Genomic DNA, 16,330 nt, shown 5'->3' with positions numbered 1-16,330 from the left:
ATCTACTGTGTTGAGAATGTGAGATCAGTGGTTATAAACAAAATGTGCTTCTTTAATAACACTTCATTTAAATTTAGCATGCACAACACACATTGCAAGGGCCGTTTATGCTCAACAAATATATGGAAATTGAATATTTGTTTGCTTCCATGGTGCTTTAAAGGGGTAAGTGCTAAGCGATGGATGTGTGCTCTTGTAACATGGCACACTTAGTGGTATATGAACCTCGATGACAAGCTGATGAATGAGAGTCCTCTTGTGATGGAAGGGACGCTCTTGAATTAGAAACGCTATTCCAGCAGAAATGGAAAATGGCTAAAAGCATGATCTGTTGTGCTTTGGTCTCCCATCAATGTCAGAGTTTGCTCGTCTGTTTACTCCTGCTTAAGCCTCCCAGTGTACAAAGCATGTGGCACTAATTTGGTGCTCAGGATCACATGCATGGGGAAAGCACTAAAAGCAGCATTTGATACAGAATCCAGCTTTCTGAGAATCTTGACTTCAATGTTTTAAAAAGGCAAGTTTCTAGCTTGTGTGGCTGAAAGGGTATGGGCGATGCCTAGTGGAATCGTGGAAGCTAGCAAGATGACTCACTTAAGATTTCATTGTCCTCCTCCCACTCCTAACTAGCAAAACTTGTTGTTGTTGTTTAGTCGTTTAGTCGTGTCCAACTCTTCGTGAACCCATGGAGCAGAGCACGCCAGGCACTTCTGTCTTCCACTGCCTCCCACAGTTTGGTCAAACTCATGCTGGTAGCTTCAAGAACACTGTCCAACCATCTCGTCCTCTGTCGTCCCCTTCTCCTTGTGCCCTCCATCTTTCCCATCATCAGGGAGTCTTTCAGGGAGTCTTCTCTTCTCATGAGGTGGCCAAAGTATTGAGTCTCAGCTTCAGGATCTGTCCTTCCAGTGAGCACTCAGGGCTGATTTCCTTAAGAATGGAGAGGTTTGATCTTCTTTCAGTCCAGGGGACTCTCAAGAGTCTCCTCCAGCACCATAATTCAAAAGCATCAAAACTAAAGGATGTCAAACAAGTATTTTCCTTCATTTTGCACGATCAACACACAGTGGTACCCAACTAAGTCTTACTCGGTACGGACCCACTTAAGTAAGTGGACGAAAGAAGGTTGTTGACTTCAGTGGCTGTATGCTGAGAACATTGGATATCACCCATAATTTATTTTGGTTGTAGAATGAAATTTCCCCAAGACTCCACAAGCATGAAAAGAAAGCCCCAGAGTTGCTAGCATATTTCTCGCTGACGCCTTCCAATCATATGTGAAGTGGCTTTCACTTAGATCCCTTTAGCTAAAGGATGTTTGTCCTTGAGAACAGACCAAGGGAAATATGGAGCTGCAAGTATGAAATATTGTAAATGCTACTCCAGCTACACAAAGCCCAAGTAGCTTAATTTAAATCACCGGAGCTACACTTGATCCAAACAGGGCATACACTATGCTACAGATGTGTATAGGTGTTTTACTAATTTATTTCCCTTCCTGTTCAAGTTTTAATTTTGTGGTGTAGATAAGACTCTAAATTCCATAATATAATTCAGTCGTCTCTGCCCCTATTTCTCTCCCTGCGTAACCTGAGGAATTGAAGGCTAAAAGGCCCCTCCATCATTGCCCTATTCTGCCTAGTACAGAGCTGAGTCGGAAGAACCAAGGAAAGCTTACTTTTTCAGAATATTGTGGGGTGGTTTTTTTTTGTTCTCTTATAAGTCCTGGCGAGCTGCTGTGTGCACTTGTCTTGTCCTTTTCCTCATCCGGAAAGCATAGCATGCTCAGCATTAACCTAGTTATAGAGTCTTCTAGACTGGAGTGGAGTGGAATATAAATCATACGGCACGGGAGTTTTGTTTCGTGCACCTTTTCAAAATGACGGAGCCTGCTTGCTGCTGGTTGCCGTTCGGAGTGACGGGGAGGTGGAGAGACAGAGAAGATACTAACTACCTCTCAGCATCAGTGTCCTTATAAATATGCAAACTCTCCCTTTCTTTGCCTAAAGAGGAAGTGATTTATTGACTATATTGGATGGGAAGCTCCTCCATTGCTTTCTGCTGCTCTGCGATGGCAAAGATAATATTTCGGTTACTTCTGCAGCGTCTTAGCCTGGGGTGAAAGTAAACATGAGCACAATTGATTTCCAAAAGAGTCCTGGGTCCCCCACTTTTCTCTCTCCTCTGCCCTGCACTGTGTTACAAGTGGAACGGCGAACGAATCAGGCTCCCAATTAAAAAAGTAGTGGAGGCTTGCACCTTCTCAGATCAGAAGTTTCTGCTAGGCTGTGAACGCTAGCAAAGCTCTATGGGTAACAGTCTAATTATTTGATTTTTTTGTTGGTGCTGCTGTGGACTTAAAACAGTTCACAGCTATGGGAGCAATGGCTGGCAGCCTATTAAGGACATAAGACAAGCCCAGCCGGAGCAGACCAAAAGCTGATCTAGTCTGGGATCCTGTTGGGTGGCCAATCGGCCGCTTCTAGGAAGCCCCCAAGCAGGACATAAAGGCAATAGTCCTATCCTGCTGCTGTTCCCAAGAAACTGGTACCCAGGATCCTGCTGACTGCACCTGAAGGTTGCATATAGGCATCCTGACGAGTGATGGATTTGTCCTAATCCCTTTTATAAAGCCATCTAAGCTGGTTGCTTGGAGATAATAAGGGGACAGGGAGCATCTTTGTTCCAAACGTTGCGGCTGGAGCTCTGTCCTTGCATCTGGTGTCAAGTTTGCTGAAAATGCAGATAGACAGGGTTCGAGGGTTTGGGGAACAAATATCTTGTTCTCATCCTGCCCATCAAACTGATGAGAAGCTTAATCGTTCATATTTTAACTGATATTTTTTTTGAGAATCAATCAACCCATGGCACATTCTGTTTCTTGCATTTCTATAGCGCTGTGGGTTAAACCACGGAGCCTAGGGCTTGCCGATCAGAAGGTCAGTGGTTCGAATCCCCTCAACGGGGTGAGCTCCCGTTGCTCGGTCCCTGCTCCTGCCCACCTAGCAGTTTGAAAGCATGTCAAAGTGCAAGTAGATAAATAGGTACCACTCTGGCGGGAAGGTAAACGGCGTTTCCGTGTGCTGCTCTGGTTCACCAGAAGCGGCTTAGTCATGCTGGCCACATGACCTGGAAGCTGTACGCCGGCTCCCTCGGCCAGTAAAGTGAGATGAGTGCCGCAACCCCAGAGTCGTCCGTGACTGGACCTAACAGTCAGCTAATATGGTGCCCTTCGTATATTCTGAACCATGTCTCTAGACATCCCTGACCCTTGGGCCATGCTGGCTGGGGCAGAGGGCACTATGTTGTAGAAGCCTGTTTGAAGGTGTTCGAGGCAGTTTACAACTTTAGAAACGAAAAGTATGAAAAACATAAGAAAACAGCAAGCAGGCTTGTCACCACGTCTTTGCTTTGGGTGAGGATGACATCGAGCCCTGTTTTCCTCATCCTTCCTTGAAATATCACTTTGTATGTTTTAGTATAATTGAAAATGTGTCCCTTCTCTTTGATGATGGAAAAGCTAATGTTCTGATCCCTCCATGAAGTAAAATGTCTGTAGGCCATTTTAGCTTAGGTGGCTAATATGAAATTCTGCGTTGGGGTTTTTCATACTTTTTTTTTTTAAGCGAAATGATAGCGCTGTGGGCGAGAATAGAGAAAGGTATCTAATGGTGCCTCAATGGCTCGGCATGTTCCCTCATGTGCCATTTCCCCTCATGGATCTCTGCCGCATCCCCATGAAGGACAATGAAGCCTTGAACTTTCATCTACAGAATGGGACAGTTCACCCGCCAGGATTTGAGGCCGTTTCCGCAATTTAATTCATTCCCAGCGCTAGAATGGTCCTTAACAAGAACGGCATATTTTAACTTTAACTTTTTCCAGCTTTCCATTGTTAAAGAAAGCGTAGGAGTTCTTTATGAGGCGGTCAGCGCCCACCCTCTGTGCTGGAACCTGCGAAGAGTTGGGAAGCCATGTTTGATAGAACGCTTCACAGAAATGGCTGGTGATGATATTCAAAACATTGCTCAGACGAAATCCAGAGCTCATTAAAAAGGGGGCATTATGCTTGGGAGGCAAGCCCAAGGCAGCCTCAGGTTTGATTAGGACTACCTTGTGCTCTGATATAAGTGAAATCTCTTAATTTTCCAAAAGAATATGGGGCCGGCCTGATCTGTGGAAATTTAATTGGGAACGCCTGGAGAACAGGACACAAATCGTCTTTGGGAATGTCCAGAAGGCATAGTGTCTACAAGATGGATCCAGATACGTGAGTGGTTAGGAGGAAAAACAGATGTCAGATGGTCTTCATAATGCTGTTTATTTCACCTTATACCCTGTGATGGTGAAAATAGTAAAAAAAGAAAACTCAGTGTCGGAGCATCCCGCCCCGCACCTTGCCTTAGAGATTTCCTCACAAAACCCTGCACTTTAGTGCTCAGTCGGAGCCAACACCAACTTGGGGTTCCATGGATTGCTGTTTGCTCTGAAGGAGCTCAAAAGAGTGGGTTTTCTTGAAGAAAGCTCCAGAGCAAAAATAGAAGGAGGTTTAAATTGGGGACCGTGCCTAGAAAGAGCGGATGGAAGGTAAGTGCAGATAAGCCCCATATTCAACCAATTTCACTGGTCACTAAGGGCAGTTTGATTGTCAGACTGGTGATTATCGGCTTATGGTAACTCGGGGGCAGGCTTTCTCATTGTTGCACCAGTGCTGTGAAAGGCTCTCCCTGCCAAAATATGGGAAGCCCCATCAGCATTGGCATGCTGCCGGCTCCTGAAGACACACCTGTTTAGGCAACCATCCCCCTAAACTGGACTTTTGGTTTTGTTCTTTTAACCTTTGAAAGCGGCTTTAATTGTTATGCTTTTTGATTCTTTGTTTCATTGCCTTAATTAGGGATGCTTTAATGCCACTGTGTGTTTTAATGGTGGATTGTTTTTATAGATCTCTTAGAAGCTGTTTTGGCATTTGTAATAATAATAAAAAAGGAAATGTAAAGGACCCCTGACAGTTAAGTCCAGTTGCGAACAACTCTGACGTTGCAGCGCTCATCTCGCTTTACTGGCCGAGGGAGCTGATGTTTGTCCACAGACAGTTTTTCCAGGGCATGTGGCCAGCATGACTGAGCCACTTCTGGCAAAACCAGAGCAGTGCACGGAAATGCTGTTTACCTTCCCGCCGGAGTGGTACCTATTTATCTACTTGCACATTTTGGCATGCTTTCGAACTGCTAGGTTGGCAGGAGCTGGGACCGAGTAATGGGAGCTCACCCTGTCATGGGGATTCGAACCGTCGACCTTCCGATCGGCAAGCCCTAGGCTCAGTAGTTTAGACCACAGCGTCACCCGTGTCCCTAATAGTAGTTCTAGTAGTATACTGCCCTATACCTGTAGATCTCAGAGTGGTTCACATAATAAAATCACAATATATTTTTAAAAAAACACAAAATACATATTAAAAACAAAGACAACCCAATGACACCCCCCCCCCCGCAACACACTTTAAAAGGGCACTGGATGTCAAATCAGCCAAAGGCCTGGTTAAAGAGGAACGTTTCTGCCTGGCGCCTAAAGTTGTATAATGAAGGTGCCAGGCGAACTTCCCTGGGGAGAGCATTTCACAGGCAGGGAGCCGCTGCAGTATATAAATAAAATAAAAATGACTTCCAACTTAAGTCTAACACATTAGCCAGCCATTCACGCACTTTCCATCCTTGTTCTAGGTCCATGAGTTTTGCCATGTACTAGATGCGGGCGGCCAGTAGGGATAACAGGGGGGGAGGAGGAGGAGTGCTGTTGCGATGGCTAATTGAATTAGGAAATGGATCTCGAGAGAATTAACTGGGTAATGAAATTCAGAACTTGACTTCTAGGTCAAGAGATTGAATCCGCATCAGGTTTGTAATGATTTCCAGTCACCGCATGCTCTCGGCCTGCTGCTGAGATTGGCCAAACCGAACAAGTGAGCGTCCAGAACTGCAGGTGTCGAGACTAATGCAGGGAATGTGCCAGTAAATAGATCAATGAGAGCTGGTATCACAGTGATGAATAAAAGAGAGAACCAATATTGCAGCACTAGCAGAAGAGGCATGGGAGGGATGGGCCTGGGCGTTTCAGCAAGTTCCAGGTCTTATAATTCAGGAATCGGAAGGGAAAGGACTATGGATCCCATCGTCTCTAACCATTGGCCATGCCGATGGGAGTCGGAGTCCAACAACATCTAGAGGGCCATGGGAAAACCCTCCCCTCCTTCTCTGTTGACTATCTCAAGACTCACAAATTATGCCCCAAACTCAGAAAGCCAGTTGCGTTTCTTGTCCCCTTGAAAGTGAGTGAGTCACGACCAAACTTGGATCCTGTTCATTTTAATGAGGTGTAAGCAGGACAAGCCTTTTCTAGCTTTGGGTGCCAGACAGTTTTTTTGCTTTCATCTTTTCCTCCCACATGCGAAACGTCTAATTTCAGGCCCAGGTAGATCATAACTGTGAGACACTTCGCTTAGTCACCGGGAATCAAAGACTATTTTATCCAGGGACCCTCGTTTTTCTTTCTCATGCCCCTCCACGACTTGGGGAGAAACGTTCACCTTTTAGAATGGAAATAGCCACCTGCTCTTCTTATTTTTTATTTTTATCAATCTCTCTATCTTTGGCCATGTGCAAAAGCAAAGCCCTCCCTCCCTCCCCGCCAGGTTTATTCAGTTAGGTGTGTGAGGCTTATGAAAGCAGAACACGATACCAGATTTCCAACACTTGCAGACTGGGGGGGTTGCCATTCAGTGTTAACCTTTTTAATATTCTGCAGGCTAATTGTCTGTCCATTCCTCCTTTCCCCCCCTCCCAGGTTAATGAGGTGGTTAAGAAGGGAGGAGAGAGAGAGAGGGAAGGCTCCCCGATAGCATTGCCAAGCAAACGGAAAAGGTCAGGGTAATACATTCTATTATCATCTCTCATAGGCGGCACAAAGGCGTCCCAGATTTGGCATTGCTTCGTGATGGATTGTAACAAGAAAAAGGCTTGCTGTTAAATCTGCTCTTTGTGACAATAATTGTTGCAAAGAGAGAGAGAGAGAGAAAGAAAGAAATGTTAAAAAAAAAGAAAGGGGCACCTGGAAGAATGCAGACCCACCATTCTCGGCTGGTCAGAAGATTAAAAGAAGGCCATGGCCTAGAGGAGATTGCCAGGTGCTATTCTTGAAGAACAGCAAGGGCAGATCTGCACATTTCTGAATTTGTCCTTTGATTGTAATTACTGCATGGTGGTATTTTCATCCTCTGGGTTTCTTTTCCTTCTCTGCCTCGCGCTGTCCCCCTTAGGCAAATCATTTAACTTCTCAGTGGGTACCACCTTCCCACCACTGCCTTTATATAATTTAATCTTGCCGCACACTTGGTTTCTTCAACATTCGGGGAGGCCAGGCATTTTCCATAGGAAGCCCTCAAAAAGTTGTTTCCGTTGTCTTGGGGAAAAATTTTTGTCCTCTGGTTTATTTTTGCCGCTCTACAAAAGTATCTGGAAAGGGATCTTTGCCAGGTATGGTCCCTCACTACTTTGCTTCGGAGTGTTTGTGTGAGGATTTGTTGCAAAGTAGGCCCCAATGCAGGTTCCATGCTTTGGGGAGGCCTCAGTGGGGGCTGGTTCAATAGGGTGAATGGGGCTCTGCCCCCCAACCTCAGCCAGCCCCCATTGGCTCTGGCTGTCAGCTTCCACCTCAGCAGAAGCAATATTTAAGGCCCCTTACACCTTTGGCAAGGAATTGTGTCGGTGTCCCACTGTAGAGAAACCACTTTACCGCAATAGCCGTATTAGAAATCACTACATTTTACGGTGCTGGAGGAGACTCTTGAGAGTCCCATGGACTGCAAGAAGATCAAACCTATCCATTCTGAAGGAAATCAGCCCTGAGTGCTCACTGGAAGGACAGATCGTGAAGTTGAGGCTCCAATACTTTGGCCACCTCATGAGAAGAGAAGACTCCCTGGAAAAGACCCTGATGTTGGGAAAGATGGAGGGCACAAGGAGAAGGGAACGACAGAGGACGAGATGGTTGGACAGTGTTCTCGAAGCTACGAACATGAATTTGACTAAACTATGGGAGGCGGTGGAAGACAGAAGTGCCTGGCGTGCTCTGGTCCATGGGGTCACGAAGAGTCAGACACGACTAAACGACTAAACAACAACAACAACATTTTACGGGACCTGAGTACTTGAAACCTTGGCAAACCTTGTAGAATGCAGCACAGGCCAGGTCCTTTGCTTACTGGACTATTTTGGAGTGTGGTTTATTTATTTTGAAAAAGCAAACGTTCCAGTGAGCACCAGTCCAAAGTATTTAAGAGGTCACACACACCCATCTATTTATTGGGCATGTTGTCAATATACATATAAGGCAAGTCTTGCAAAGGGTTCCACTGGTGACACCAAATAAATCAGCCAACAGCACAGTCCTCTGCAGGCCTACTCAGAAAAAACCCTATTGGAATGCAATAGGGTTTACTTTTAGGTTAAGTGTACAGGATACCTGCCAATATCCCAGGTATCAAAATTGGGATGTTTCAGCTGGTTCAGCTAAAGGGACTGGTAAAAATGTTTTTGCCAACCCTGAAGGCAGCACTGGGGCAATTTCACACAGATCTCCAGACCCTCCAGATCTCCCTATTTTCCAGGGACAGCCCCCAGTTTTACAGAAGCTGCCCCAGTTTCTGGTTTGATCCCAGAATGTCCCACTTTTCTTTAGGACGTCTCTATTTTCATTGGCTAAATGTTGGGGGGTATGGAATAGGATGTCCCTATTTTCATCAGAGGAATGTTGGAGGGTGTGGATCCCTAGGAAGAGATGTTCAGGGCCAGCTCTACCATTAGACAGAGTGAGGTGCTGGATGCATTGGGCAGCATATTCTGGGGACCAGAGAGCAAGGCATTAGGGCAAGGGTTCGCCAGCTCCTGAGGCGAACACTGAGGGATAATGGGAGTTGTAGTCCAATAACCTATGGAGGCCACCATGTTGGCTTTCTCTGCATTAGAGGATAAGGCCTGATCTAGCCTGTTGTCCTCGGATGCAGTGGAGAAAGCTATCCTATCACCATGGTTGAAGTGAGACTCTAATACTGGTTGGATCTTATACATAGATTTGGAAGGAGGGCTCCATCTTGCCCTTTGCGCTCCAGGTGGCCAAAGGTCTCCAGCCAGCCCTGGGCAACTTTGTTCTTGAGCTGCATGACAAGGGAAGTGCCATGAGACCCTTGCAGTCCAGCATCAGAGAGTTTTCTTTTCCGAACCTGGTGCTTGGCCTGGAAACGATGCCTTATGAGGAACGGCTAAGGGAGCTGGGCATGTTTAGCCTGGAGAAGAGGAGGTTAAGGGGTGATATGATAGCCATGTTCAAATATATAAAAGGATGTCACCTAGAGGAGGGAGAAAGGTTGTTTTCTGCTGCTCCAGAGAAGCGGACACGGAGCAATGGATCCAAACTACAGGAAAGAAGATTCCACCTAAACATTAGGAAGAACTTCCTGACAGTAAGAGGTGTTCGACAGTGGCATTTGCTGCCAAGGAGTGTGGTGGAGTCTCCTACTTTGGAGGTCTTTAAGCAGAGGCTTGACAACCATATGTCAGGAGTGCTCTGATGGTGTTTCCTGCTTGGCAGGGGGTTGGACTCGATGGCCCTTGTGGTCTCTTCCAACTCTATGATTCTATGATTCTATGATTCTATGCTTTAAGCAAGCTGGAAAAAATTAGAAGGCAATTTTTAATGACACTTGTGGCATCCGCCTTCCTATTTACCCCGCATGCCTTCATCAGAAAGGAACGTGTATCAGCCTGTTAGGACCCCCCAAAAAACCCCCCCGCACAATTACCCGGTACCTGTTCCGCCATTGTGTCCCATCTCAGAGTCCACACCACCTTGGATTATGCAGAAAACATTTGATCAATTTTTGATTCCATCACACAATCTCTTTGAGTCGCAGTTGCATAATTCAAGCTGTTATCGTGCTGGTGGGTTCGTGTGGCTTTTATTTTATTTTTCTGCATGCATTTTGATTTAGGAACTTACGAAAACCTTGCTGGGTTTTAGGAGGCAATATATTCCATGGGTGGGTGGTGAGAAAACCACAGGTATCTGGAGGAGGAAGCCAACCATGCTAGCCAAAGCTTGATCGGGATGCAGTCAACGGCAAAAGAAAGAAGCCACACGTGAATAGCCTGAAAGAAGTGCTGGGTTCACACACAAGTTATGTAAATGATAGCACTTTGGGTTATGGCGGGTCTCTAAATATATTCTTTTAAAACAGCAACAACTAAATTTCAAGTTTTACCTAAAAAATAAAGGAAACTGAGGCTCTCTTTTGGGAGAGAGTTCTCTTTGCAAACCTGTTCCTGACCTCACCCAACTCCCTGCCCTGCACCCAGCTTCAGCTACTACGGACTGCCTCCTCACTGCACCTTTGACCATGGACCGGGCTTGGACCTCGCCTCTCGGGTAACCCACAGGACCAGCACACCCTTTGCCCTTCGTTTTGACAGCTGGGGGGAGGCTTGGGAGTCACGGGCGTGCGACATGCCAAATGTCTGCCATGGGCAGCTTGTTCTGCCCCCGGCTGCAGGGCGTGCGCTCCACTCCGTGCATCTGGAAGATGCCAGGTATAAAACCTGGGACCTTTGGAATGGAAAGCAGTTGCTCTACCACTGAGCTGCGGCCCTCCCCCAAAACCTCGCACATGGAAAGCCCCTCCTTACGTTCCCGTGCTTTGCTTAACTCTGGATTACAAAAGACCTCTCGCAAGGCCTGGCTGGTTGCGTTATATGCCTAACGCAAGGGGATGTTGCAGCGATCCAAATTCCCCACCAGGTTTGGATAAACAAGCCCATTCTGCATAAGAATCCAGTCAAGCATCCCATGAACGTTTTTATTCCTGTCAGATGAGACTAATGAAGTGCAGGAGCTTGTTGCTAAAAGATGAGCCTTACGGAGAGGACACCTCATTAATTTGAAGGCCGGCCTTTGTTGTCCCAGCTGTCAGACTCCTGCTATATTAATGTCCTCTCTTGCCATCTCTGGTGCAGGATGGGGCCTCTTCCCCCAGTAGGCCTAGCATGGCTGTTTGCTTTGAAGCTGCTTCATTTTCATTTTCTGCCGCCTTGCTGTTCTGAGTTTTTTGGTCTTTAAGAAACTATCTTCTAATTGGTATAAGAAGTCTTCTATTATTCCAACCTGTAGGCAAACATAAAAGGATATGGACTGTCAAACAATGCGGCATCCGCCTGCTTGCAGATACACAACATTTCTTTGTTAAATGGATTACTTTCCCTTCAGAAATGATGGCATTATTATTTAGATGTAAAATTCTACCTTGAAAGGCATATTTCACGCACATCCTGTGAGCTAGGTCTCTGCTATTTCCATTTTACAGATAGGCAGTGGCGCCTGAGCTGCGGAGCCTAATTTAGCAAAAACAAGAGTGAGCCCTAACAACAGAAAATAGTACATGTGACTTTTCTTTGGAAACTTTATCTGTGGGACTTGTCCTTGGAGACTGCACCCCCGTGTCAAGACAGATGGCCAAACTCCTTGCATTCACATCTACAAAAGGAGTGTCGTGTTCACCTAAACTGCTTTGGGTCCCAGGATGGAAATGATGGGCTAAGGGAATTTCTTCCCATTTTGTAGGATGTGGACAACTATACTGACCTAGCTTTCTGGACTGAATAACTTAACAAAAGAGCCAAAAATAAATCCAAGCCAGAAGATTCCTCTAAAACACACATTAAAATTATATCGAAACTGGTTTAATAAATCATAGGAAGTATTGTTCAGAGAATATGTTCAACAGCTTCCGTATTATAATTTTAAACAAGACAGAAATAATCTGTATTGGCTTTCTCCAAATATTCTTTGGACTTGCAACCATTGTGTGATGGAGACAGTGAATTCACAGGTAAAGATCCCTAGTCCTGTTGCAGAACTACATTTTCCAAGTGTCTTTTGTAGAAGGCCACGAGCAACAGGCATGCTAGGAACCAGTTTAAATCTGTACAGTAGACCAACCTTCCCTAAAATGGTGCCCTTTAGATGTTTTGGATTATGTCTCCCATTATTCCTGACCATTGGCCATGTTAGCTCCAGGTGGTTCATAGTCTAAAACTGATCACCCTGATCTGGCCACTGTGATCCATGCGACAGACACCTCCAGGCTTGATTATTGTAACTCGCTCTACGCGGGGCTGCCCTTGAAGCTGACCCAGAAGCTCCAGTGGGTGCAGAATGCCGAAGCAAGGCTCCTTACGGGGTCCTTGCTGCGGGATCACATTCATCCAGTGCTTTACCAACTGTACTGGCTCCCAGTGGAGTACGGGGTCAGGTTTAAGGTGCTGGTTTTGACCTTTAAAAGGGACACAGGTGGCGCTGTGGGTTAAACCACAGAGTCTAGGACTTGCCGATCAGAAGGTCAGCGGTTCGAATCCCTGTGACGGGGTGAGCTCCCGTTGCCCGGTCCCTGCTCCTGCCAACCTAGCAGTTCGAAAGCATGTCAAAGTGCAAGTAGATAAATAGGTACCGCTCCGGCGGAAAGATAAACGCGTTTCCGTGCTCTGCTCTGGTTCGCCAGAAGCGGCTTAGTCATGCTGGCCACATGACCCGGAAGCTGTATGCTGGCTCCCTCGGCCAACAAAGCGAGATGAGCGCCGCAACCCCAGAGTCGGCTACGACTGGACCTAATGGTCAGGGGTCCCTTTACCTTTTGACCTTTAAAGCCCAATGCAGCCTAGAACCCACGTACCTACGGGACAGCCTCTCCTGGTATGCCCCGTGGAGGACCTTAAGGTCCACAAATGACAACATTTTGGAGGTCCCAAGTCACAAGGTGGTTAGATTGGTCTCAACTAGGGCCAGGGCCTTTTCAGTACTGGCCCTGACTTGGTGGAACGCTCTGTCACAAGAGACTAGGGCCCTGCGGGACTTGACATCTTTCTGCAGGGCCTGCAAGACAGAGCTGTTCCACCTGGCCTTTGGTTTGGACTCAGTCGGACCCTTATGTTTCCCTCCCCTTATGGTTTTGATCAATGGGCTACTTTTAAAATGAGGCTGCATTTTAAATTGCATTTTAACCTGTATTTTAAATTGTCCCCGCCCCCCCATTATGTTTTTACTGCAATTTTACTGGTGTTAGCTGCCCTGAGCCTGGCTCAGGCAGGGGAGGGCAGGGTATAAATTATTATTATTATTATTATTATTATTATTATTATTATTATTATTATTATTATTATCATCATCATCATCTGGAGGGCACCGGTCGGGGGAAAAAATAGGGCTGGCTTGGACTATTGGGTGTAAGCAACCTTGCATGCCTCTAAGACAGGGGAAAATACATTTTGTGTTTTCCAGAAAAACTCCCATGCTCCAGCCATCCCTCTCTGTCTCCTGCATGACGTATCCATGAGAAACTAGCTTCCACCATGTAGGTTTAGAATCCCAACGCCATCCATGTAAATGCATGTAAACTTTCAGTGCTAGTTAATGTCACAGGATGGGTGGTGGAAGACAGAACAGGTGGGGAGACTGGGTACCTCCATCTTCTGCTAACTCTGCTACTATAAACCCAACTTTATTTTTAAAACCCTAGGTGGTCTGTCTGCAACCCTAGGTGGTCTTGTCGGAAATCAAGCCTTTATCAGGAGAAACTGGCCACTCTCCAGGCACCCGGCTTGGTCTCCTGTTGACCTCCCTGTCTGCTTTCCCGGCAGGATCCAGGCAGAGGTCGCGATAGGCGATCCTTCTCAGCGTGAGAAGAACACACCACTCTTTCCTGCCCCCCCCAGGCAGGGGAAAGAGATGGACAGAAACGTATTTACATGCCTTTGTTTCTGTCTTTGCAGCATTACAGAAAACATGACTGCTCTCTTCAAACTCCAGCAGCCAAGAGACAAACTCCTCCTGTACTTCCTGTACAGCTCATATTACACTCTGAGCTAATTCCGGTGCCCTCTGCACTGTGAACTGACTGTCCCTCTGTTTCCCACGGAACAGTCCCAACATTCCCATTATGTTTTGCTTTCCAGCTAGCAGTAGCTCGCGGCTGCATTGCTTCAATATCGTAACAGGGTGGTGGGAGACAGAACAGGTGGGGAGACTGGGTACCTCCATCTTCTGCTAACTCTGCTACTATAAACCCAACTTTATTTTTAAAACCCTAGGTGGTCTGTCTGCATTGGCTCGTGCGTGCAGTTCTTGCATGGTTTAAAAGGCAGGATCTCGCCACAAGTGTCTTTATTTATTTATTTATTAAAGATTTTATTGTTTTACAGACGTATGTGTAATGTCTCTCGTATTTTTTCCATGTAACATTTTTACAAATCCGTTTCATTTGTTGAGACATTAGGGGGAGAAAAAAGAAGGGGTGGAGGGGGGGTGTAAGATGGGTGGGGGTGGGGTTTGGTGGCGATGTTTCTATTACGCTTTATGTAGGGTTTGGTGTCAGCGTCGCTTGTGCAGGTTCTCTGCTAATCACTTGTGTTCCTTTGGTGGTGAGACAGGTTGGGGTTGGCCTAGGGTGTGGTTGTTTGTTTGTGGTTGGCTGTGGTGATCTTTGTTTTCGTGTGTGAGTGGGGTAGATGGGTGTTTTGGATCAGGTCAGCCATACTGATTTGTATGCTGTTGGTGGATTTTTGTCATTGTCTTGTTGGGCTGTGTATGTGATAAAGGGGAGCCATAAAGAAGAGCCAAAAGGCATCTTCTTCTGTTTGTCCCCGTGTCAGTTTCAGTTTATTGGTTAATTTTTCTAGTAGGGCTGTTTCCCATACTATTTGGTACCATTGGTCCATGCCACAAGTGTCTTTAGACCGGGGGCATTATGTGCGAAATGTTGACTTTTGCCTACCTCTGCTCCTTTCTTAAGAAAATTGGGATAGCCTGCCTCATCTGACAAAGTTCACACATAATGCTTACATGCAGGCATACGTAGGGGTCCTTTATGCGCCTTCTGTTGTTTTCCTCATGTGGGATAGACTGATGCAGGCGCCTTCATTGAGCTTGTGTGCCATAGCAATGGGGAATTTATCAAAACGCTGTCTTTTAACTGGCATTGAAAAACAGCCAGTTTAAAAGGAAGGCAAGCTGGGAAAATTAATCTTGAGCAAGTTTTCCTGATAAGAAAGAGAATGCCGACAGAAAAGAAGCCAGCGCTTCCGGCTGAAAGTCAGCGCGGGGAGAAAAATGTGCATTCCACATTGCCATGGCAAGAACCATTTTTCTATTAAATCAGAATGAAGTTCTGAATAAATACATTTTCCTGAGATATATCATTCACCAGAGGGTTCGGTTTAAGAAAAAGGAAAAGGAAAAAAATAGGGGAAAAGAAGGACACGAAATGATAATTTTTGCAGATGCCATGCATCTTCATCGAGATCAAACCAATAATTATATTAATAAGTGGCATGCTGAAATGTGTATCATTCCCTGTACCCTCATGCATCATGAACAGCTTTTAAAACAATTCAAAAGAGCATCTCTATATACGCAGATGTGGACTTCAACCAGGTGTCTTATATGAATGCCACACATACACGCTCACACTCACATAGTTGCAAATCGTCGTCATTCATGTTTATTCATAGGCAGCTCCATTTTCTCAGAAATGCAAATCGCCCAATAGAGTGAGCACAAGATAGCTTGGAGTCTGCTATTAATTGTACGCCAAGCTACCCCATCGCCTCATTTCTGAGATGCATGGGCACAGAATTCCTACTGCAAAGCCCATTGTTCGGCTCCTTTTCTTTTAAAAAAAGGTAAAATTAATATATCACTCTGACATCAACCTGGTGGAGCGTGGATTCCCTCCTGCGCTCTGTGTGGTCACAACAGACTGGCTGAATATATGAATCAATTTTAATACCGTTTACTGTTATGTATAAGGATAGGACTTGCACACACATACACATACAGCTTTCATGTAGCCCTGTCTGCCTTGTCAAACTAGCATGGCTTAAACAACTCCATCATCACCAGCGTTTCCCAGAGGTTTGGGTGTTCCATCATACTCCAGTATCTGAAGGACCGCTTTTGCCCATCTCAACCAGCCTGTTTGCTTAAGATGTTCCTTGGAGGCAGGTGCATTCCTAGGCACCCAGAAGACTTGAGACCACAGGCCCAAGGCACAACATTGCCCCTGGGCCAATTAAAAGTGGCCAGGGGCTTTGTCTGTGCTGTGCTTTGTAGTACAAGAAGCCAAGTTACAGGGAACCAGGCAGAGGGCCTTCTCAGTAGTGGCACTTGCCCTGTGGAACGCCCTCCCACCAGATGTCAAAGAGAAAAACAACTACAGTGGTACCTCAGGTCA

At 46.0% G+C, this 16,330-nt stretch overlaps 1 protein-coding gene and 1 long non-coding RNA gene across 2 annotated transcripts in view; both read right to left on the bottom strand.

Moving 5' to 3' along the window:
• Positions 1 to 16,330, bottom strand: part of LOC309533343 — a 598,890-nt gene that overhangs the window by 90,745 nt on the left and 491,815 nt on the right. The gene's annotated exons all lie outside the window — the stretch shown is intronic.
• The window catches only part of SPATA16 (spermatogenesis associated 16), a 173,993-nt gene continuing 168,555 nt past the window's right edge, over positions 10,893 to 16,330 (bottom strand). The window contains exon 11 of the mRNA XM_082224290.1: positions 10,893 to 11,211. Coding sequence (XP_082080416.1) covers positions 11,089 to 11,211 — 123 coding nt within the window. The 3' untranslated portion in view covers positions 10,893 to 11,088. The remainder of the gene's footprint in view (positions 11,212 to 16,330) is intronic.

This window comes from Podarcis vaucheri (assembly GCF_965113315.1).
Source record: "Podarcis vaucheri genome assembly, chromosome: 5".
Lineage (NCBI taxonomy): Eukaryota > Metazoa > Chordata > Lepidosauria > Squamata > Lacertidae > Podarcis > Podarcis vaucheri.
This window is presented reverse-complemented; position numbering and strand designations above follow the sequence as displayed.